General features: G+C 34.6%; 1 protein-coding gene across 1 annotated transcript; it reads right to left on the minus strand.

The window, feature by feature from the left end:
* Positions 1–1,273: 1,273 nt before the first annotated feature.
* LOC113313846 (kinesin-like protein KIN-12B) lies at positions 1,274–8,026 on the minus strand. The gene is made up of 16 exons (XM_026562634.1): positions 7,489–8,026; positions 7,157–7,297; positions 6,975–7,058; positions 6,755–6,880; positions 6,599–6,658; positions 6,462–6,515; positions 6,285–6,377; positions 5,883–5,978; positions 5,665–5,810; positions 5,402–5,551; positions 5,192–5,321; positions 3,996–5,090; positions 3,808–3,906; positions 3,529–3,681; positions 2,581–3,384; positions 1,274–1,811 (listed from the first exon to the last, which is right to left on the minus strand). The coding sequence occupies exons 1-16, from the start codon at positions 7,807–7,809 to the stop codon at positions 1,545–1,547; spliced, it is 3,819 nt and encodes a 1,272-aa protein (XP_026418419.1). The 5' UTR covers positions 7,810–8,026; the 3' UTR covers positions 1,274–1,544.
* Between the last annotated feature and the right edge of the window lie 11,559 nt (positions 8,027–19,585).

Genomic DNA, 19,585 nt, shown 5'->3' on the forward strand with positions numbered 1-19,585 from the left:
AAAGAAACAGTGAATCATCGGAAAGATTGGAGTAAGCCAACCCTTCATTATTAAAGAAGATTCTCTGATTAAACTTCTCTTTAATAATTTATTAAACCCAATCAAATTACATTAATTAAGTAATAATTAGATTACCTGATCCATCAGAGAATATGCGTTTTTTTTCCTCCTGAAATTACAGTTAAAGAACTTCTGTACTTCTGCTGTTTTTGGACCATCATAAGATTCAGAACCCAAACATTTTCTTATAGAACGTATCATTTTTTAATTTTTACCCAATGTATGTTAATTAACATATCTGTTTATGTTAATTGAGTATTACGAGTTTCGAACTCTGGTCATTGATATAATATGTTGCCAGTGTCCATTGTACTACAGTGACAGGTGCAAGTAGCCCAGGCCACCCCTAAATACTGAATTTTTTTGCTATCTTTATCTCGAGTTTGAAAATTTAGTCAAGTTGTAGTACTACAGGCCACCCCCCTTGTAGTACAATTCATGAAGCTTGCTTTCACTTTGGCCATCTTTGTAGAAATTTCGTGATGCTCTTTACCATTCCGTTTCAGGTGATGCATATTAGTCGTATTAGGCGGCACCGAACAGACAGCCAGATCCCCCAGTATCATTTAAAACCGTCAAAGCGCCGAGGAACCAAAAACAGCTAATTGTGATCAGGCTGCTCCAAAAATATAGTAGGTGTGGAAAAAACTGGAAATGAAGGCTTAGAAATTAAATTACCTACTGTGTTCAGGTAAACGCGTATCAACTTGATACACTCTGTATGAAATTACATTGAGGTCAACACATGAATTATTGAAGATTCCTACTTCTTTTGTTAAAATTCTTTGTTCAAAGTTCAAATCTTTAAACACATAATTATACTAATCACCAGCAATTATTACGATACTCTTAATCAGATTTATATGATTAAAATGATGTTTTGGATCCGAACAATATTAATAAATTGGTTCGCATACCTACTAGAGTAGTTAATATTTTTGTGCGCTCATTTTGTGATAATGCCAAAGTTAGCTGTCTTAATGTACGTAGTACGTTCACAAAACTCATTTAATCTAATCATATGTTAAGATTTAATGGCACAAAATAATGTAGGAGAAGAAGCGGTTGTTCGAGCAACTACAACAGAATTAACAACCTACAATGAAACGAAAATCATGAAACTGAAAGTTCCACATTGTGTACTGTACTAACGAAACAAGGTTGAAAAATAGGGTTCAGTCCAAAAACCCCAAGTCCTAGAGAAGCAAACAGATTACAAATTTTATAGAAACTTTGGAAATAGTAGATTATAGGTAATACAAAATTTATGAAGTAATAAGATTACAATATGTGCAGAAAGAAAAGGAAGTCAGGGAGAATCATTCATTCAACCTGAAACTCCCCCACAAGAAAAATGAAATGTTTTGACACACTGACTAGAACCAATATATTTGGTTCGTAACGTAACCAATCCACAACAGGGTCGTTATACAACAAGCTCAGCTAAGGCAGGGTACATAGCAATACTGACACCACAAAGTTATCTAGATGTTGCATTGATCGTACCCGGAGGAGAACCATGGAAATGGCTCCACAGGGAGTTCGGTATCTTCTTCTTGGCCGTGGTAGAGAGGCTCATCATATCTAGTCGTGTCAATATCATAGTTTGCAGGTCTGATTGCCTCCTTAGGTAGACGAGACTCTGCAACAACCTGATTCAAAGTAGAAATTTCTTTTTCGTGTTTTTTCTTTAATTTCTGAATTTGTCTATATGCTCTCTCAGCCTCTTGCTCTGCCTCTAAAGCTCTTTTCTGCGAGATGTTAAATACAAAAGAAGTGAGAACTCTACTCTTAAAAGAGAACTATCTGACTATTCTGATGATATAAAGTACTTAAGTTGTGTGATATGAAAGATATGAGTTTTGAAACAAGTAGTGTTTTAGGGCTCCAATAATCAAGCATTACAATATATGTTTCAATCTATCTAAATGTCAATTCACTTCAAAGAAGTAAGAAACATATGATTCTTTCTGCTTAATGAACAACTGTTGTTTAGGTTAGGTTGAGGCAAGCATAAAATGGTCTATACACTCTGCACCTAATCTTCAAAGAAGCAAGAAACACAAGATAAAAGAAAATATGAAGCTAAGCACACAACCTAAAGTGTATATTAACAAGCTAAAGTAGATATATTACTAAGGATTCTTTCTGCTTACTGAACCAACTGTTGTTTAGGTATGCTGGAGGCAAGAATAAAATGGTCCATGCACAGTGCACCGCATCTTCTTCCTCCCCCCACTACTTGGAAAGATAAAAAAACACAAACATATCTATATCTATATCTCACTGGGAACATATAGTGGGATTGAGTTGGACCGTGGTTGACTCAACATCACAAGAGGAAGAAAATATTGTTCAACCCATGCCCACATATAGTCGCCACTATTACCTATCTTACAAAAAGTTCAATATAAACCCATTCAACTATTTCAGGTTTGAGTTGACAAAATCATAATGTAAGCAGAATACAAAAGAGAAAAGCACAAGCAAGGAAATGCCGATAGAAAGGAAATTACTGACCTGGGAGATAAAGGCAACTTCTTCTGCTTCCTTAAGCCGCACAACAAGTTCACCAGCCGCTTGTACAGCTTCAGCAGTATCTCTCAGTTGAGCCTGCAACCCCTTCTTCTCATCCATCAGATACCTCTTCTCTTTTTCCCTATCCACTTTAAGTGCAGAAATTTCAGCAGCAAGGGAGTTGATAAACTTTGATTCAGCGCCCCTAACTCCTGCTTTAGATGCAGCCCTTTTGACATCTTCTATTCCTTCCTGCATCTTCCTGTGCCTTGCAAGTAAAGCAAGATGTTTCTCCTGAAGGTCAGCATACTGCTCAAGAATCCGTGCATGTCCCTGCATTGCCATCTGCATTGCTTCTTTAAGCTCATCTGCACATCTCTTTTCTGAATTGTATTCCACCTTCAATTTCTCGGCAAGAACACGACTTTCTTCAAGTTCAGTTCTCAATTCTTCGCAAAGGGAGATCCACTTGCCTTCTGCCTCGGTCCAGTTACACCTCTCCTGTTCAAATTTCTCCTCCATACTTCGCTCAGTTGTCTCAGGAATTGCACATAAGGGTGTCGAAGGCGGCTCCCAAGGATATGTCAGCTGTAGCATTGGACTTCTTTTTCGAGACGGTAAAGGAGAAGAAGAAGATTCAACGTAATAGGTGAGTTGGCTTCTCAAATGCTGAACCTCTTCCACCAATACATCTCTCTCACCCATATCAAAAAAGTTTCTGTAACTATCAAGCTCATCTTGAACTCTTCTAAGTTCAATTTTTGTTCTCAGCAACTCAGGATGGTTATCGTATTTTTCTTTCAACAGCTGCAATATAATACTCTATCAATAACTGGAAAATTCTTTAACAACCAGACCAGTATAAAAAAGGGAATATAGAAATTTAATTTCATAATTGATAATAACAAAGATAGTCAAGCTTCACAAGTGCGAATACAAATTAAATCATACCTTATGCTCATTTGCAAGGGACATAAACTCTTCCTCCATGAATTCCTCAGTCGGCAAGACCCCGTCCATCAGGCTCTCTAGCCTTCTGATTTTGTCTTCTCTTGTTTGTTCAATTATACTGTTACATTCTCTTTCATGCTTGTATTGCTGAACCTATAAAAACAAGGAAATAAAGGAAAAAAAAAGAGCAAGTAAGTACTAACAAACAACCCAGAGAAAATTTAAAGATCTCATCTTTTAAGAAGCTAATATATGAAATAGAGAAAGAAAAGAACTAACAAGACGATCCAACTGGGAGATTTCAGCAGTCTGCTTGGCACAGAACTCTTCAAGAGCCATTTCTCTCCTGATTGCTCCAGCTAACACCTTTTCTACTGCCTGCAGGTGAAACAAATACAATGAAACACAAGACTCTAAACAACAACAACATCAGCGAGAACAAATCGTTTTTAGCGTTTAATTCATACCTTTGGAACTAGCTTTTTGGTCTTTTCACCTGATTGTGACACTTCAATAGGTACTAATTGCATATTTGAGTTCTCAGTTTCCTCTTTCAATTCAAGTAAAGGAGTTCTATTCTTGCAATTACTGCACAAATATTCTGATGCATCTTCTACAGGTACTTCAGATTCAAGTGAAACAGTTTGTACTCCAACATCAACCTTATCAACTGTAAGAAGAAGAGGCTTCAGTTCAGCGAATCTGAAGGAAGAGCGACCGAAGGCTGTACTCTGGCGGTGACTATCGATAATTTGAAGACCACGATGGAGACTTGCTGCCAGATGTTCAGTTTGTGTAAAGCCATTTGTACTAGTTTGAACACTTGAGGGCTTGCATTTCACAGATTTCCTAGGTAGATCCTCCAGTCCAAGATTTTTCTCCTCTGCTAAATCTTTCTGGGAAGCAGACAACATCGATAATGTCTTAAGGCTTTTCCTGCTGCTTTCGTTGACTCTTGGTGAAACACTCAAAGGGGGAGAACGAAGAACTGGAGTCGCCTCACAGGAAATTATGCTAAGGTTAGAAGGAAGATCGGCACTAGGAGAACAGGATACAGAAGTTTTGGAGACAGAAGCATCTGCAGAATGGTTCTCCACCAGAGTCTCGCATGTTGGTCCTCCCTCTTGAAGTTGCTCCTCAATGGGATCCTTTACATCCTTCACTTGATCATAAATAAACAAACCATTCTCCACAGCCTCTTCTTCTGTTATTCCTTCTAATGGACAAACTTCCATATGAACATCAGCTACCTCCAAGCCCTGCTTACTAACAGGTGCACTTATAGGATCATCGGAAGAGAGTGCTTTTACTTCAGCGTTTTCGGAGGCAACCTCTCTTTCATTAATACTATTTTCTACCTCATTGCAGAGCCTCTCAACTGCTTCCTCGTCGATTTCCATCTCCTCATCACTGTCATCATCAATATGAGGTAATGTCATTGGTTGGTTCAGACTCATCTTCAATATACTTAAGCTTCGACGTGCACTCCAACTTGTTGAATATCCTCCGTTGGGGCCTGCTGCTGCAGGATTCGCATTTGCTTTCATTCGGAGAAGTTCATCCTATTGGCATGAAAAAATAAAGGTAAGAAATAAAATCAAGTAAAATTATATACTTGAAGTTACAAAGAATGTAAAATGAGTATCAAAAGGAAAAGGAGTACCTTAAGCTGGCGAATCACTTCTCGCAAGACATTCACATCATCTTGCATGACTTCATTAACAGTTGCCTTGTTTTTAATTGCTTTTGCACGCTGGGCAAACCTCAGAGTACTGAGTGTTTCGTTCTTACAACTGTATCATTTCCAACCACATGAGTTCCCGGATTATAGAAAAGACTATAGTCTGGAGTAAAGCGACACATAGATAATTACCTTAGCACGGGAGAAATAGCACATATCATTGCTAATCTTGCATTACCACCCAAGGATTCCTGCAGCAAGAAAGTTAGCCTAGAGTCCCTATATGGGATATGTCTTTGCTTCCCAGTTTGCGAAACATCAGCGAGAATATTTATCAAGTTCCTGAAGTTACCACAAAAGAAAACCATTAACACAGGCACAAAACACTGCCATGACATTTCTATTTACACATATCATACAAGACTATGCATGAAGCAAGAAGAAAGAAGTATTACCCAAGCTGGGAAAGGGAACGGTTAATATTCCCTGCCTCCTTCAATCTTTCTCCTGCGGCACCAGTAAGCTTTTGTCTCTCTGAGCCAGCAAGATCAACGAGGTTTATTTTACTAGTCTTGCAACTGCTCAAGCCATCCGACATGCTCTGTATATGGAACTTTAGGTTAGATTGCAATCTCAAATTAATTACATAAAATCAATAAACACAAAAGGTTACCTTGCATCGTGACTCCACAGTACAAGTGAACACACTATGCGAACGAGAACTCTCTGCATTTATACTTGTTGCACCAGTCCTCCTGTTCGCCAGTCCCTACGTATCACACGATGGAGAACCATAAAAATTAAAATTCTGTACTGAAAACAATTCCTATGTTACTGAAAATACAACCTTCGTAAAGACAATCCTAATTCAGGGTTTATTGTTTGTTTCTAGATATCTTGTTAATACAGCAGTATGATGACATCTAGGCATCTCCATCGTGATGAATTGAAAAATGCCATGCACATCCTTAAAAGAATGTGAACTAATTGAAATTTATCTACATCACCAACAAGCAACATACAAACATCGAAGTTTTATAATTTAGACACAAACTTCATAATCCTTTTTGCACACCTTTAGCAAAAGCAACCTCACGTCTTTCATCGAACATACATCCTGCTCGGAAAGATTCTCAACATAAACACCTGATTTCACATCTTCCCTAATCTGAAAACATTAACCACGACAATGTTAAAAACCATCGAGGAGGCATAGCAAGAGGAGGATAAGCAGATAATATATTATATTTACCAGGAGGTTCCTTTGACTTGGATCCAACAAGTCTGTTATTTGCTCGTTATAGATCTGTTGCAAGAAATTAAGAAAACCATGAACACAGAAACAAATCAAACTAAACAAACTTAAGCAAAAAATGTTCCGAATCCCACCTCAAGAAACGAACAGCGACATTGATAATTGAGTTGCTTGTCGGCATGTTTCGCTTCCTCCTAGAAAAGGAAGTATGAATTTATCAAGCTGCACTAATACAACATTTTGCATTTAGAGTTTTAATTGGTTTATTAAATGAATATTAATTGGTTTACCTCACTCATGTGTGAGAAGAGCTGCTCGAAGACGCGAGGAGTAAGGCCTTGTTCTCCACCAGAAGGATTATCTTCCAACAAAGCATTGGAGGGTCCCCACATCGTGTATGTCTTTCCACTCCCAGTCTGTTAGATGAAGCGAATTCAGATGACAATGCTTCTTCACACAAATACAAGTTACATTCATGTCGATAAGATTAAATTACTATGAAAACCATACCTGGCCATAAGCAAATATTGAACTGTTAAACCCAGCCAAACAATTCTCCACAAGAGGAGCACCTACTAGCTGATATATGTCTTTCTGGAAGAATTCAATACAATTGATTCTATCAGAAGCAGAAAAAGAAAGAAATCATAAAATTTCCCAAAAATTACTGTTAAAATTGAAAGAATTCTTACTTGAGAAGATCCTGTATCTGCAACAGAATCAAAAGTGAAGGTCTGACCAAGGACTGATAAAGATTCCGACGATGCCTTCTCTACTATCAACTCATCATCCGCATCCACATTTGGATTTGGTGGACGCATTCGTACTATCACCTACACAGTTCAAGAAACTTCAAAAAATCAAAAAGCCTAAAAATCAAAAGGAAAACTCAAAATTATTTCAACAGATCAGAAACCAAAAGCTTACAAGATCTTGATTCAACAAAATATAGGGTTTCTTACAACAAATTCCCTTTAAAATCCAAAATTAGGGCAAACGAGATAAAGAAATCAATCACACATACCTGAACACCAGAATCGAAAGATCCAGGAGCACTATTCTCAGGAACTGATTCCAATATCAATTTCCGTTTCAGAGGATTAGAAGAAGGCGGTCTTGGAGGAAGAGGGCTTTTCATTTTACCCACAGAAGATAGTGTTTTAGCAGTAGTAACAGACGGAGACGAATAATCAATCATGGAATTGAGATCTGACGGAGAAACATTTTCTCTTGATGAAGTTTTTTTCCTAGATCGTTGTTTAGGGTTTGGCGATGATAGTTGTTGTTCTTGGGTATTAATTTCTCTCAAGATTCCACTACCTTTCGGTAACATGTAATTCTTCATTGTTTAGAAGTTAGAGAGAGTTGAGAAAGGTGATGATGATGAAGAAGATGAAGAAACCCTAGAAATTTACAGAGGCGATTGAAGGGAGAATAAAGAAAGAGAAAGAAGAGAAGACAGTAGTGGAAGGAAGAAAGAGAAAGGGAAAAAAGAAAATGTATCCGTTAGAGTGTGGGAGCGGAGATTTTGAATCCCTAAACTAACGGCGTCATAAATTTCATGTGTTGAGGTGTCGTGTTTTTTTATTATGGAAAATTGGTTTTTTGAAATTTGGGGATCTCTAGATAAGAGGAAAAAAAAAATGGATCGTTCCAGTTTGGGGAGAATCTTTTTGAGGATATCGGCAAGTGCACCTAAATACTGCAGGGTAAAATTGGTAAGAGTGGAATAGTTCTCGACCGAAGGGGATGAGTCTCACTCACTGGTAGAAGAGCTTATAATTACCGCATGTTTGTTTTTTCCTCCATGTAGGTAGAGGATTTTATATAGATGTTTACCTCTGTATCTATATAAATATCACTATATAATGTTTGATCACTGTCTAACAATTCTATATTGTGTAGCCAATTTTATATATTTCTCATTTTGTTTTTATAAAATTCAAAAAATCTACGAAGATCCATTACAACCAAAGATGTTCAAAAATTCCAAAAAAAATGTATTAGAAAATACAACCAAAGATGTTCACTTTTTCTGAAACGAGATGAAAGTATCATTTTTCCTGAAACGGGATAAAATATCACTTTTTCTGAAACGGGGCAAAAATATCATTTTTTTTGAAACAGAACAAAAATATCACTTTTTCTAAAACGGGCGAAAGTATCACTTTATCTGAAACGGGGCAAAAAAAACACTTTTTCTGAAACGGGGCAAAAATATCACTTTTTTCTGAAACGGAGCAAAAATATCACTTTTTCTGAAACGGGGCAAAAATATCACTTTTTCTGAAACGGAGAAAAAGTATCATTTTTTCTGAAACGGGGCGAAAGTATCACTTTTTCTGAAACTGAGCAAAAATATCACTTTTTCTGAAACAGGGCAAAAGTATCATTTTTCTGAAACGGGGCTAAATTGTCACTTTTTCTGAAACGGAGTAAAATATCACTTTTCCTGAAACAGCGCGAAAGTATCCCTTTTTCTGAAACAGGGGCAAATTTAGATTTTGAATTAAGGAATTATTTTTGGACATTATAAGTTTGTTCGACGGTATATTATTCATTTGAAGGTCTAATAGAGGTATAGGTTCAAAGATAGCACCTAATTGGTGCTATTTGATTTCGTCTGTATAGATAGAAATTTGCCTCTATCTATGTAGAGGTAGTGGAAAAAACAAACACCAATATAACTGGGACCCACCACTATATAGAGGCTAATAGAGGTTAGCCTCTACGTAGAGGAAAAAACAAACATGTTGTTAGCTTGTTTGGAACAAAGCAAACTTGAATCCACTTGTTTTGCTTGGAAATCCGTTTGGGACTCAAGAGGGGTTTGGATACCAGTTCTCCTGAACTAGAAGTCGATCTCAGAAGTTAGAGTTAAAAATGTTTACTTCACAAAAAATCATTTTTTTACTTGTAGAAGTAAGTCTTGAATTTTGTTATCAATATATGTTCTGACGTTTTTACATTTAGAGTTAAAAAGCAACTTCTGGAAGAGTATTCAAAGTTTCAAACGCCAATGTTCCCAAAGGTTATAAAGGGTGATGGATCTTATCCAAAAACAGTAGTTAATTTCAAAAGACATAAGCGAAAACATTTTGCTTCGTAAAAAGCACTCCCTCTGTCTTTTTATTTTCGTCTTCTATTCTATTTTTGTCGTTCCTATAAAAGTGATCAACTTCTATTTATATTGGGTTTTTTATTCCGGTAATCTCCCAAATATACTCTGGAATTTTATAATCAGAAAATAACTTTCGGTATGAAATCTTAAATAGTAAACAAGTTTATTTAGTATTTTTCTTGTTTATTTTCATTACTTTTATAAATTATTATTATATAATTTGTAAAGAAAATATTACAGAAATTGGACGGGAGCCTCGTTACAAGCTGAGCTCCAACACTCTTTTGAGTAGACAAGCCTATACTATGAAAAAGAAAACTACCAGAATCACAATTCACATCATTTATCTCCTGCACCTAGTTCACTTGCCAAACAATTCTCCAACCTCTTCAAAAAGATCACAGTGTCTTGACCAAGTTCTTCTGAGATTGAAAAAGCCAGGATACCCAAACCATAACCATGAGACACGCACTTATTCAGATATATGTGATGTTTGTGTTGAATCGCCTGGAAAATAGCTTGCCCTGAAGCAAAAAAATCGGTGCCACCCCTGTAAAAGGTGAAATACCAGTGACTTTTAGGTGTACATCATGGCCATTTTTCTAGTTATAAATAAGAATATCAGCGGATCTCAAAACATTACCTCCATCAGACAAAATATATTTTGGTTGTATCTTCATTTAAAATTTCTAAAATAAATTTGATTTTCATATTCTCTCTTTTTCTTTCCTACTAAAACTAGATTAAATTTTTATTTTTCATTTTTGGATCGATATGACATTTAATAGGAATATCGTTCCGTCTTTAAATCAAAAAGAAGATGGGGTAAAAAATTTGCTTTGAAAAGTCATTTGTTCCAAACTAACGTACGACTTTTCGGCTTAATGAAATCTAAAATGTAGTTTTTTAAGTGTATCCAACCTCTTTTTTGTGGTTACTAACTCAAAGTATGACTAAATTTAAAAGAAACTCTTTATAGGATCGCATTGATACTTCTCTTGGATGTCTGTTATATCATAACCACTTTGAAATTGAGCTGCACCTCTTCTTTTTTTTTTAAATATCTAAAGGTTACTCCAATCAGGGATATTTTTGCTACTCAATGAAACTTTAAGGCCCAAACTAAACCAGTTAGTCCTCCTAGGATTGTTAATCTTTTTTCCAACTAATACATATCCCTTTTAGTGGTGTTCAGGGTATTATTTTAGTTCCCTTTGATCTTTTGCATGGTTGGCTTGTGCACAGTGACTTGGTTTTTAATTCCTTGTCTTCTCATGTGTGGGTACCATACTCCATATGTTTTCCCCAAGCTCGAAGGAATAGCCTTTAATAAAGGCGTCAGTCCCAAGTACAAGTTTAGGTTTACTTTTTAATGTATGTAACATACCTAATGTACCTTTTGAGGAACACCAGATCGTTTAAAAGGTGCTCCCTCAATCCAATAAATATATAAGGAAAATGTACAAAACAGTCCTAGTATTAGGACCCGATTCACAAAAGCATTCTACTGTTACAAATTATTAACAAAATGATCATATTTCCGTTAAAAAGGGAGTTAAGTGGTGACTCACAGTTAAATATGTTAATGAAATTATCTATATGTCCTTCATATTATCCTTCCACATACAATTTTAACTTTTGTCTTCATTAATAATTTTTTTGACGGTGGTGCTATTTGTAGGTGGTGGTGGTGCCGCTTACATATCGTTACACCGCATTTAGGATCGTAAAACCACATTCAGGTTCGTTACACCGCATTCAGGATCGTTATACCGCATTCACCCAAAGGGTTCACCGCTTCCCCTCAGGGGTTTAGCAGGTATTCTTAAGCTTCTACCACCACCACCACCGCTTCACCACCACCACTTCAACCAATTAGTTAACTAGGAAGGGTATTTGGAGGGAGGGTATATTTGGAAAAGATAACACCGTTTTATTCAAAAGTGTTAAATCGGATGGAAAAAGACCATTTTGTAAATGAATTACAAAAGTATGATCATTTTGTGACCGAATTACAAAAAGTATGACCATTCTGTAATTGGCCCAATATGTAACCTTAGTCTCAAAGCTAACGATCTCATCATTGACTCTCTCAAGGATCCCAACTTGAAGATTCCATCAAGTGCAAGTTCTTTCTCTAGTGTCTCTTTACTTATGATTTAGCTTATTAGTGAGTTTATATTTACTCAGATATAGTGGTTAGCTTTTAAACAACAATATTTTCTTAGTATCAGTGTCATGCTAATATTTATTATAATTCTTACATACTAATTGTTATTACGTTTTTTGTTCTTATATTTGTAGCTTCTGTTAGGACAAATCAACCAAAGGAAGTAGAAATCACTCCTAATTGTATAGGAAATGAAAGGTTAGGACCAAATGTAACTTGATGAGAATGAAAAACTGAAGCCAGCGCTAAAGGAATGAGGCCATTCCGAAGTCGTATGAAGAAGTTATTAGCAAAACATTGAGATCAACTTTGAATTGGTTTTTGTTGGTTGTTGGGCCTATTGGGCTCGCGAGAAGGAAAGAAGAAGCCGTGTTTTAGACTTTTAAATCAAGAAAACTCGGTCCTAATAGGTTTTCAAAGCCTAGAAAGAGAGGATACTTGAGGGTCAAGTATTGAAGGAAATATAAGAAGGCATCTAAGGCTCAAACAAGACATCAACCACTTGAGTGAAGAGAGACACTCCACATTCAATATTCTAGGATTTACCACCTCAGTGAGAAACCATTCTTCTACTTCTTCTTTTATATATTTTCCATGGGTTTTAGTAAACCCATAAATAGCTAATTTTCATATTGGTTGGGGATGTAGTTGGAAGTTCTAAACATGTGAATCAATCCGGGTTAGTTTTAACATAAGTGATCTCTTTTATCACGTATTTCCTATTGTTAATATCGCCATGTATAATCGAAGACTTGCTCATTTAAGTTGCAAATTACATGATCAGATGTTCACATCTGATGCACGACTAGGGTTTGAGATCTGGAATTATCGGCAAGTAGGACAACATAGTTATTAACGAATGGATGTTGCCATGCAATTATGCGTAGAAGCATAACCTAATTTAAATTCGTATATTGCTTACGCCGGATTGCTTAAAATAACCTCAACTCACAAAGACCATTGCTTTCACTGGGTTAAACTTGAGCAGCTCTTGCTCCAAGTTATTTTTTGAGAAGGATTCGAAAAATGGTTCTTGCGTTTTTGATGATATAAAGAGCTTTGCTGGAGTAAAACTACAATGGGGATTTCTAATGTTATTGGTACGAGAAGGATTGAATGTTAACTTTAATCAGTTAACGGGAATGTTTAGTAATGGAAGATGAAACATCTTATCAGTATTTTCTCCCTTTGATCACAACTTCTTTTTTATTTTATTAGTTTAATTTAATTTGGTTTAGTAATTCTACAACCCCCTTGGTGATATAAGAAGCTGAAAACAAATAACAATTACACAGCTCCGCGTGGGAACGATCCTTACTACCGGTATATTACTTTCCCTATAGAAAGTAATGAGAAGCCATAAATACGATAAGAAACCAAATAGCGCTAATAGTGAAACTCATACGACTAACATAATTCGAAAAATGTGATCGCAGAAATTTCAGGTACACAATCCAATGAGCAAGCCAAACAACATGATACCGAAAAATTGGGTATGAAACTCCCCCTTTTCCATTGTTAATTCCCCTAGTCCGGTAATATGGGAAATGTTAAATCATTGCTCGGTTAAACCCACCAAGTGTTGGTATGTCAAGTTTCGTTTGAAAATTCGAGTCGCATGGTTAGCTTACTAAAGTCAACTTTGTTAGGTTAAACTAGGAACATAGAAATATTGACACTTTCTCTAATTACTCATGAAAACTTGAAGACATATTGAAGACAACGAAGACATAATCCTTCATCTTGGGATAACTGCAAACTTGACTTGTTTCATTTCTATCTTTGTTCTTACAAATTTTTATTCATTGAAAACATAACATGCGAAGTTTGTAACAATGACTATAGTATTGGTGACTTGGTCTTTAAATTATGATTAGAGTAACAGAAAGAATGATATACAATAATTTTTTCGATAATTCAAGTTTATGAAGATACGAAGAATAGTTTATCAGCAGACTTCACGTTCTCGACATTGCACTAATTGGTAACTTGTTATTATTTAGCGTGTTGAACTTTCAGGAGATTTTGTATACTTTAATTAGTATGTTTAGAAAACATTTTTAGAAACATATATTGAAGTAGTTGATTTGCTAAGCTTGTTTCGCAGTAAAAAAACATATTCAGGAACGATCACTTATGATAATGAGCGATCATGACTATGTCTATAGATAGTTTTACATTTTTGGTTTGTCCATTATATTCACGAGTTTTTCAGACATCGAGATCTACTATGTCTATAGCTAGTTTTATTATGTCTATACCGAAATAAAAAGTCACGTCTTCGTTCCTTCAAATTTTAACCAACTTCGTTTGGTCAATGGTCATGCGTACTAAAATCAAGACTCAATTTTCCCTCGAATTTAAATACAAGTACGTATGTTTTGTGTTATGCAAATTGGTTAATGAGTGAGCTCTTCTTCGATATAAATAGAAAGAAAGATATACAGAGAACATAAATATAATCATCAGTTTTCATGATACTAACTTTTTTACTGAAGAATCTCTCCATGGATGTGATTATGTGTTCTTCGATCTTTAGGGAGGTAACGAAACGTCGATATGGTTCGTCTTATGACCATACAACCTAACTCCCATATATCTCACACCTTTTGGCATCTAACATTGACATTTACATGACATACCAATGCCTATGGGTTCAACCGAGTAGTATTCTGCATATGTATACAATAAGTTTGAACCATATAGTGATTTTGACAACGTTGCAAGTATTATATCGATATCCCAACGGTTAAGTTTCCTTTGGAATGTTATTAAACATTTCAATCGATCTGACGGGCGGCAAATCCATCTATGTTAATAAGAATTTTTCTTAAAACCCAAAAAATGGTTTATAAAGTTAGTTAGAAATCCTTGCGAGTTAACACTGCTGGTTCAACAACGATTAAACAAATGAAATAAAATTATATGAACTTGTATCAAAGCATTTTCAAAAAAAAAAAAAATTTAAGTTAGAAAGAAACTTTTTAAGCATGCTCGAGTGGGAAAAATCCAAACATTAGTGACCTCTCGGGAAGATATCATTAGATGAGTTTAATAATTCTCATTTAAAATCACATACAACGTGGTGGCTAAGTATAAATAATTTCGGTGGAGATCAGGTCACTACTTCGCTAGGTTGGGTCGATTTCAAAATTCGAACATATATACACGTCACAAGTACTTGTTGAAAATCTTGTGAGGCGTATATATACCATCATTTCTAAGTTCATTCCTCCTTGGCATCATTTCTGTGGTAGCTGCCATCCATGTTGGCATATACAAGTCTTTCATCATCTATTGTTTCCTTTGTGTGTGATGGTGAAAGATTATTCAATGTGAAATCTAGTCTAACCAACTATATGATTAGGGGTTTGGATCCATTCAGTCACCTATATGTATCAAGTAGTGAGGTTTCCAACGGTGAGCTTATATATTGATGTTTTTGGTTCTTGAATGCCGACTTTCTTGATTTCAACAACAACGAAACACTTGTACCACATTCATATATACGAATAATTCATATAACAAAATTAACAAGTTACGAACATGAGCACACGAAAGAAATTGTGAAAAACTTGTGCTCTTAGCAATACTAATTTGAATCGGAAAATATACAAGGTTATATTCAATCCCCTTTAAAAAAAAATATAAGTAAAAACAGGTCTTATTAGTGTGCGCCTTATATATTTCCGTTCTTGTTACATATCACCAAAATTAAGTCAAATGAAATTTTGGGAAGTCACCCGAATACACTTTGAAAGAGAGCGTGTACAAAATTGAACTTGAACTTTAGTTGTGTCTAATCATATTGAAGGTTGTATTTAGTGGGAAAACCTTATTTAATTATTTGAAATCGGTGTTTGATGATACTGACTGACAACCTCCACTAAATATGATGATGATCACCATGGTAAGTCATCAATGATTTTCTTTACTTGCCTATGGATTCAGAGTATATATGTATATGTAAAACCATTACTTAAACTTGCATGGTACTATTTGATTTATTTTTTGGTTAGCATTATGAAGAGTAACCCTCTTAGGATTGCATACTATGAGATTTCACAAATATTTTTGACAACTATACGTATAACTGCAAAGTTGTAAATGTTATTTAACCAACTACTTAACAACTAAATAATGGCTGATTTTGACGTGTCAAGCTATTGAGTGAAAAAATGTGAGTTTTTCTTTTGCTATGTCATTAGAAAACAAGGCAAAGTAAAACGCTTTGTATCAACCTGTATTGCCTTCTATCTTCTCATAACTTACATCTTATTACTGCTTCATATTCCACATCCATATCAATCTTTATGAATCAAACTTATATATATATATGGTCTTCCATTTTCTATCATGGTTATGAGTTTTTATTGCAGTTTCACATGAAAAATTAGAATAAGCTTTTGATAACCCTAAACCTATTCAAACTGTCTTTCAATTTCAATAGCTAAGAACTTGATAAGACTGGATTCACACTGAATTTTTTGGAACTTAATTGCATAAATTATAGGGTATCTGTGTTTCTACATGGAAGAACTTATGGTTTCAATAGTATTTATTGATTTGTTGATTAAAGGAGTGAGAAGATCAATAAAAAAATATTTATTGAATTCAAGATCTTGCATCTTAAATCGATCAAGAATGTTACATGATAATACGATAATGCATAAGACTAAAAACTAAAGCATGAAAACAAACCCTTTCTAAATCAGACTTAATTGATTCAATGAAAAAGTAAAAGAAAATACCTTCTCAGAAACAAATAATAATAATAAAAAAAAATGTTCATAGATGATTAAAAAAAATTATATTTTAGTTAATGAAGCGGTAATGAGGAGGAATAACTTCAATCTTCCACATCTATTATCACGCCTGATCAGCTGTCATTTAGGTGTTACAATGTTGTTCACCTAGCAGAATTGATTTTCAAGTCTAGCTAAAATTTGCAAGCTATGTACATCTTGCTAGGATTTAGGTGGGTAGAATATACTAATAATGATGTTCAATATTTCGGTAGAATCGGTACCACTAAATCTTTTTGCATTGCTTATTATAATGTAAAGTGTAATTAGAAGTGTGATATCTAATTTCTCTCATACTCTAGACTTCAACTACGATCACTCTCTCTCATGCCCATGTCTGATTAGCAGGGATAACATGTGAGAGGGATTTATCTATTCATATCTTTTTTTATTTTTTTGCACTTTCATCATTGTATATTAAGAAAACAAGAAAAAGCAAGAAAAACTAAGAATTGTTGGTTGCTCCTGTCATATATACATATGCTACTTTAGGCATTGTTCTTTCTTCCATGTTAAAGACCCACTTCCTAAACCACCACTAGGATTAGTAACTGCAGTGTGTTCAATCTCACACACTTGTACAGGTTCCCCACCGAGACATGTTATTTCAGCGATTTGAGAAGTTGAAAATCATCACTAGGATCAAGCATAAATTCTTTCTCGAAAAGAACTCTAGACCCTAAAGACATAATAGATGATCCATAAACAATGATATCTTTACTACCATCAGACACTATAATTTAACCAGAATGATTATCTGGATGAAATGAATTCACGACGCCAGTGAGCCTTAATTTTTCCACAGGTGGCATTGATTAAAAGTTAAATCATAGAACAATAAACCTTTGGAAGAAGAAGAAGAAGAAGAAGAAACAAAATTGATCACTCTCTAGCAAGGCAGCCTTCAGGAAGAAAATAAAATGCACATTTAACCTGTATTATCAACTTAAATTTCTCTCTACATATTAAACTTCATACAACTAATTTCACCCACATTTTTAAAAACCTAAACCCCCGAAACCAGAAGAAAGAAGAAGACTTATCATCAGAAAGAAAAAGATATCGAGATGTAAGTCCATGATTCCTCGCATCATAGGTGTAGTCGCAACCACTCGAACCAAAAGCCAAGACAAGAAGATATTTTATTTAGGATTAGTGAAAATCCATATTTATTTACATATTTAAAGATTTACCACTTTCAAATTTTTGAAGAAAAATGTTATACAGGATTTTAATTTACATATATACGAATGTTATCGTATAGATTCTTCTTTTTCACATAATTTATTTAGAAATGAATATCTTTCTTAAATATGAGTTTTTTTTATTTACGACATTAAGTTTTTTTTTATCCGTGTGACCATTTGATAATAGCATATGTTTTGCTATCTATTATAAAAAAATAGATTTTAAAAGCTAATCATGGGAAAATCTGATAATATATTCGTAATATTTTAGTGTATTTACTTTAAGTAATAATATTAGCTTAATTATGAAAATATGTCGCATTTGTTCAAAATAAAGTGTAACAGAAATGAGTTTGAACTGGTACGATGTAATTTTGATTGGATGATAATAATTTTATATTTAGTGATAACTATAATATCTAAGAATATGTACAAACATATAATTTGAAAACAAAATCATGTGTAACTCTAATTATAAGATTCATATATGGACTCTACATATATATATGTTAACATTAATTATTATAACTTTTTATTGCAATGTGCGCTATATAGTTATAAGGTTGTGATCCTGCGACAAAATCTTTTGACAAAAGCTACCAAATCTTAGATTTCTCATATCTAATGGTTTACATTAATGCTTACGTGGCAGTTTAACCGACTCCATACAGTGTTTGGTTTAATTGAAAATTTCTAAGGAGAATGTTTCTACTTTTAAGTTTTTAACCGTCTCCATCCATATCATGTCTTGAAATATTTTTACTTCTTTATTTTGATTGATTTGGTAGACTTTTAAGAGGCATCAATTAATTTTCTTCTGAATTTTCATGTTGTGAGGCTCCATATTGTGTTTTGAAAGATTGTTATTAGCAGTACACCAAGAACAACTATTGTTAACATTGCGGGGGTGAAAAAATCATCAATATAACTCAAAATCTAAACACAATTCCATTCTGATGATTTGGAGAAACTGTTGTTGGTGGTGAATATGATAAGAAGAAGTAGGAGACATTCATTCCATGTAGAAGAAGAAACTGGGGACGATGAATGCCAACAACACTATCAAAGAGTTGGGTTTTTATTTTTTAAAAAGAAAATTGATCATGGTGATGGTCATCAAGATGAGGGGGATTAAAGAGACGGACGATGAATGACAGTAATCCTAGCATCTATATGGGTTCAACCAAATAGAGAATAACTATAGTTAAACGCCACGTTAGTTAAATTTATTATCCATTCGAATAATCGCATCTACTGGTTTAAAAAATTTGTCAAATTGTTTTTTCAAAAGGTTTTTTGTAGCATCCCGTTATCAAAGACAACCAATTAAGATTTTTATTATGGATAAAGTATCACGGGAATGGTTAAAGTGTCACAGCCGAAAGCTATAGAGCTGCATCATTATTTTACTTTATATTGCATTCACTTTTTGCCCGTTTCGCCCGCGGAGATGCTTTACCATTACCTCAATGCTTATCTTAATGCACAATTTATGTGCATAAAAGTAATCCCCTTGCTGCCACAATAAGTAAAAAAAAAAGTAAAATACATTTTAAATAAAGTATATCTCGTGCAAACGGATTAACCTCAGTGTAAAGCGAAACTATCGAAATATACGTAAAATACTATAGGTATCAGTTTCGTGACATGGTTGCAGAACTATATGTTGTTAAGAAATGAGTTTTGAAATTTGGGGAATTCTAACTCACCATGGTTCCGGAGCCAAAATGACATTTGCGGAATACAAAGTCACGTCTTAGTTCCTCTGAAACTTTTACCGACTTTATTTGGTCAATGGTCATGCATACTAAAATCAAGACTCAATTCGAATTCAAATA

This window comes from Papaver somniferum, chromosome 1, assembly GCF_003573695.1.
Source record: "Papaver somniferum cultivar HN1 chromosome 1, ASM357369v1, whole genome shotgun sequence".
Taxonomy (NCBI): Eukaryota; Viridiplantae; Streptophyta; class Magnoliopsida; order Ranunculales; family Papaveraceae; genus Papaver; species Papaver somniferum.

Coding starts and splice junctions, on each gene's coding strand:
- LOC113313846 (XM_026562634.1), bottom strand. CDS start 7,809: ATGAAGAATTACATGTTACCGAAAGGTAGTGGAATCTTGAGAGAAATT. Junction 6,516..6,598: donor GTCGCTGTTCGTTTCTTGAG/GTGGGATTCGGA, acceptor TTCTTGCAACAG/ATCTATAACGAGCAAATAAC. Junction 5,091..5,191: donor AAGTGATTCGCCAGCTTAAG/GTACTCCTTTTC, acceptor TCATGCCAATAG/GATGAACTTCTCCGAATGAA.